Source organism: Ochlerotatus camptorhynchus, unplaced genomic scaffold (assembly GCF_037179485.1).
Source record: "Ochlerotatus camptorhynchus isolate MF236.1 unplaced genomic scaffold, CSIRO-AGI_Acam_v1.1 ptg000304l, whole genome shotgun sequence".
NCBI classification, from domain to species: Eukaryota; Metazoa; Arthropoda; class Insecta; order Diptera; family Culicidae; genus Ochlerotatus; species Ochlerotatus camptorhynchus.
In genome coordinates, this window is record NW_027040792.1 from 3,144,489 (window position 1) to 3,148,731 (window position 4,243).

The window sequence follows — 4,243 nt, forward strand, 5'->3', positions numbered from 1 at the left end:
GCTCGATCAAACGAGGGGCCTGCTGGATTGTGGAGATGCGCAGCCAACTAGGGATGGCCAACACCATGCCTAGTAAGGCAACCGTACGCACAGTACGAATGCCTGCCGATAAGAATAGACTTTTACCAACAATCAATACGAAACTAACGATTTTAAATTGGCTCACCACTTTAGTAGCCTATTGGTCCCAAGTAAACGATTAACGTACCCTATTCCAGTCGAAATTCTAGTACTACGCAATGTTTGTTTTGAATTAGGTTCTGCAGCGTGACGTCACGAATGAACTCAGTGTTAATAGGCTGAACCTTTTTGACAGTTCAGTGGTACTGTTTACAAGCACTTAGACGTTTTTTCGAAATTAAATATTCTAAAATTACCGAACTTTAACTTGAAAATTGTCGAGGAACAGCGCGATGAAAGGATGTTGCTCGTGGACAATGCAGAAGTGTGGTTTACATCTCACTGCAGTCTGAAAAATTATCGAGAAAATCCACCCAAGAAAAAATCGGCTAAGTCCACGTAAACAGTACCACTAAACTGTCATCAGATTAAGGTTAACCCCGACGGTGCAAAACCTAATGCGAGTACTGCATTCGTCCTCTTTCCGTGGAAGGCCATCGGACAGGCGAGACGTGTGACTACCGTGACGTGTTGGGTGATTCTCAACCAGAGTAAATATCTAGTTTTCACAGCCCGAACCTGTTTTGGATGTGTAACGAGTGCGCCAAGCTGATGAAATGTGCTCGGTTCAAAACTGCCGTCTCGCCGTTTGGCAGTGTGATTAATTCTATCACCGAGAGACAGGAAATCGCACACGCTGAGCTTAGGAAGGAAATGGCTAAGCAAAAACAGCAGATCGCTCAGCTATCGAAACGAATCGCATTGACAACTCCGATAAACTCCGATTTCATCCGTCAACCATTTGGGTTATCGTTCGTTTATGGTAATTTTTGATTAGGGAAGCCACTTTACTTCAAAGTGGGTCAAATTTTAATCATTAATGAGTTCTTTCAAATTAGCGTGTGCGGAATGAACAACAACAAAAAATGTTTAAGTGATTTTTATGTTTATGTTCTCCGTTGATTCCGGATATTTTGGTCTCATATCTGCAAGTTATCGAAGAAAATCTCCTATCGTATAATCGTGCTTAGGAATGTAGCTGGAACATTCGTCACAATGGAATTCTACGCCACCATCTGTCGATTGTGTGAATCTCCGGATCAAACTGGTAATAGCTGGATCGAATTGTTTGCAAACAATAACGAGAATCTGCTGGTAAAGATCCGGGCTTGCGCAAATATAGCGGTAAATATGCGTTGTCCACTAATCTTTCCAGAGTAAGTTTGATAGGGTTTCCTCGTTTAGATCTACGACAACGATGGATTACCGAAACGCATCTGCGGACGCTGCCACCATAACCTGGAACAGGCGTACAACTTCAAGATGCAGTGCGAGATAACGGACACCAAGCTTCGGCACGAAATGGAGTTTTTGACCAAAAACGGGGAGAATCATGAGGTGTTCATTCCGCCGTTCGACTACAGTCGGTTTCTGAAAACAAAGGAAGAGACGAAGCCGGATGTGAGCTTGGTGGCGGAGAAGGTCTTAGTGAAAACAGAGGCATTGGAAGAGGAAGACGAGCAGCGGCCCATTTTGGAGGAGTCATATGGTGATGACTCGGATGAAGATTTGTGTACGACGAAAGTGGAAACTCAACTGGAGATTGGAGACGAGGTAAGTGATTCGGAGGAATCTGACAATGAGAATGACTCCGGTGCAGATCATCAAATAGAGAAATTATCCGAGGAGATGAAACTGAAGAAGATAGATAAAAAATCTGGCATTTGCGATATCTGCGGGGATCACTTTGATAAGAGATCGAACTTGTATGCTCATAAAAGAGCTGTTCATGGCAAACAACGATACCAATGCAAGCAATGTTCGAAGCAGTTTTCGAGAAAATGTCGTTTGGAAGATCATGAATTACAGCATACCGGCATTCGCCAGTTTGAGTGTCCCCAATGCGATAAGAAATATGCCACACAATCAGGGTTGAAGACCCACATGGAGGATGTCCACACTGACAATTTGCCGTACGTTTGCGATAAGTGTGGCAAGGGATTTTCCAAGGAAGGCAAATTACGCTACCATTATGCGGTTCATATCGAAACAAGGGATTTCATCTGCGAACTATGCAACAAGGGTTTCAAGACGCAGGGTCACTTGAATTTGCACAAAAGTACTCATCTGCCACCGGACAAGAAGAAAAAGCGACCACCAAGAAACCGTAAAAAGACTTGCGTATGCCCATTCTGTGGGAAGGTTTCCTCCTCGATCGGGGTTCATAGCATGCACATCAGGACACATACGGGTAAGATTCGGTACTTGAGTTTATGTGATATAAAATTTAACTTAATTTTTCATCTACATAAAAGGTGATCAACGTTACGAATGCCACATCTGCTTCAAACGGTTTACTTCATCCGGTTCGCACAAAAAGCATCTACGGGTCCACACCGGTGAGAAACCGTACGTTTGCGAGTACTGCCAGAAGTCTTTCCGTCAGAAGCACCACATGGACACGCACATCCGGGGGGTTCACACAAACGAGAAACCATACCAGTGCAAATTCTGCCCCCGGGCATTCGCCACTCTAGGAAACATGAGGCTGCACGAGAGGAGCCATGGAGAACCTGCCGATAAGCAGGAACATCAGGCGCAGCCATACTTTGCTGTCCAGCCGGAGATAGGTACGATGATTGGTAGTCCGGCGTCGCAGTCTTCTTCGATGATGGTCAGCTCCTCGCCGTCTCCGATGATGAATCCAGGCGTCGTGATTCCTCCGGACTTTGGGCTGTTCATGGCTGATAGGACCCAGTAGTTTTAAGGTGGGTATGTTTTCGTATTACGAATGCAAAATCAATTGCACTGTGAATTCTTGTCGTCTAATCATTCATATCACAACCCTGCTTCTGATTTTTAAATCTTGGCGTAATCCTCTAGGTTATTCTTCCGTTGTGAATACGGAATGAAGCCATACCTCCTGGCTTGTTCCCCTCGCGGTCCGTTCGACGGCAGAGGGAACCTTCTCTCGGCTCGCATTTTCTTGACTTTCATTTTCAGTGATTCCCGGCGCATTGCTTTTTGATCCATCTTCTGATCTGAGACCTGATCCTCTTGACGCTTCTTGGATGCAGCCTCGATCCGGGCCGCTTGCTGACGATCCAGTTTTTCCCTCCGCTTTGTCCACGATATCTCCTTGGGGTCGTGCACCATTCGCATCATTGCCATGAAGGCTCGCTTCTGCTCTTCGGTGAGATCTTTGGCCGTCGTGCTGGGGGTGATGGTTTTCAGCTCGGAAATGTAACGCACATTGGAGTTGCTCTGCAAGTGAGCGGCTGAAATTGTGGAAATGAAGCGATGTCTTTGTGACTTTTGTATTTTAACTACTTACGGACATCTGGCCGTTTCTTGGAGGGCGTTGCCATTATACTATGCGTTTGCATCAAAACAGCACTATAGTGCGATAGGTGGGCATATAATTAATTAATATATTAACAATATGTTCATCACACAGTTTTAGTATCAACAACTGTTGAAAGAAAATGAACAGTAGGTAACAGCATTAATTTAGATTGTCATTCTACCTCAGGTTTACGTTGATGACGGTTCTGTGACTCTCTTTACTCCTATGCGAAAATTTCATAAACATCTGTCAGTCTGAGCGTGAAGAGACGGTGCCGTCAACGCGATTGGGTTCATCTTGCTCGAATAATCCGGTCTAACTGTTCCATGTCCATTAGACTGATACAAAATTTGAAATTTTCGCTCCACGGTGCTTAAACGGTTCCAAATTGGGTCCTGCTTAGCCTCCCCAAATTTGAACTACTTTAATAAGAAACTGACTTGGCACAAACCATTTCAAGTTTATATGGGAATTACCATGGGAATACTTATGTTTTTGTTAATATCTATCTAACAATGCCTCGTTGGAAACATGAAAAGCATTCACGACTGACTCGCTGGTACATGTGATTCAGGCTCCCATAATGTAGTTTCAGAGGAAGCGTGCGATCCCTAATAAAAATTGTATGGTTAATTTGCTTTACGACGTGTTCTGGGTATCATCCAAACCATTTGTGGAATAGTTAAATGATTTGGGTTATCGTTCGTTTATGGTTATTTTTTATTAGGGATACTTCGTAAATCTTTTCAATGTTGTTCTCTTGATTGACTTCAATCT

At 43.9% G+C, this 4,243-nt stretch overlaps 2 protein-coding genes across 2 annotated transcripts; one reads left to right on the forward strand and one right to left on the reverse strand.

Annotated features, from left to right (window-relative positions):
* Nucleotides 1–1,061: 1,061 nt before the first annotated feature.
* LOC135707210 (zinc finger protein 583-like) lies at nucleotides 1,062–2,972 on the forward strand. The gene is made up of 3 exons (XM_065228969.1): nucleotides 1,062–1,305; nucleotides 1,366–2,371; nucleotides 2,436–2,972. Exons 1-3 carry the CDS (start codon nucleotides 1,177–1,179, stop codon nucleotides 2,879–2,881), a joined length of 1,581 nt encoding a protein of 526 aa, XP_065085041.1. The 5' UTR covers nucleotides 1,062–1,176; the 3' UTR covers nucleotides 2,882–2,972.
* On the reverse strand, nucleotides 2,888–3,546 carry LOC135707211 (uncharacterized). The gene is made up of 2 exons (XM_065228970.1): nucleotides 3,455–3,546; nucleotides 2,888–3,398 (listed from the first exon to the last, which is right to left on the reverse strand). The coding sequence occupies exons 1-2, from the start codon at nucleotides 3,504–3,506 to the stop codon at nucleotides 2,980–2,982; spliced, it is 471 nt and encodes a 156-aa protein (XP_065085042.1). The 5' UTR covers nucleotides 3,507–3,546; the 3' UTR covers nucleotides 2,888–2,979.
* Nucleotides 3,547–4,243: the final 697 nt, after the last annotated feature.

What these genes read in the sequence shown, in the direction of transcription:
- LOC135707211 (XM_065228970.1), bottom strand. Translation starts at nt 3,506, where the DNA reads ATGCAAACGCATAGTATAATGGCAACGCCCTCCAAGAAACGGCCAGAT. An exon ending in CAAGAAACGGCCAGATGTCC is followed by an intron (nt 3,399 to 3,454) that starts GTAAGTAGTTAA and finishes CCACAATTTCAG; the next exon opens with CCGCTCACTTGCAGAGCAAC.
- LOC135707210 (XM_065228969.1), top strand. Translation starts at nt 1,177, where the DNA reads ATGGAATTCTACGCCACCATCTGTCGATTGTGTGAATCTCCGGATCAA. An exon ending in GGGCTTGCGCAAATATAGCG is followed by an intron (nt 1,306 to 1,365) that starts GTAAATATGCGT and finishes TTCCTCGTTTAG; the next exon opens with ATCTACGACAACGATGGATT. An exon ending in GCACATCAGGACACATACGG is followed by an intron (nt 2,372 to 2,435) that starts GTAAGATTCGGT and finishes TCTACATAAAAG; the next exon opens with GTGATCAACGTTACGAATGC.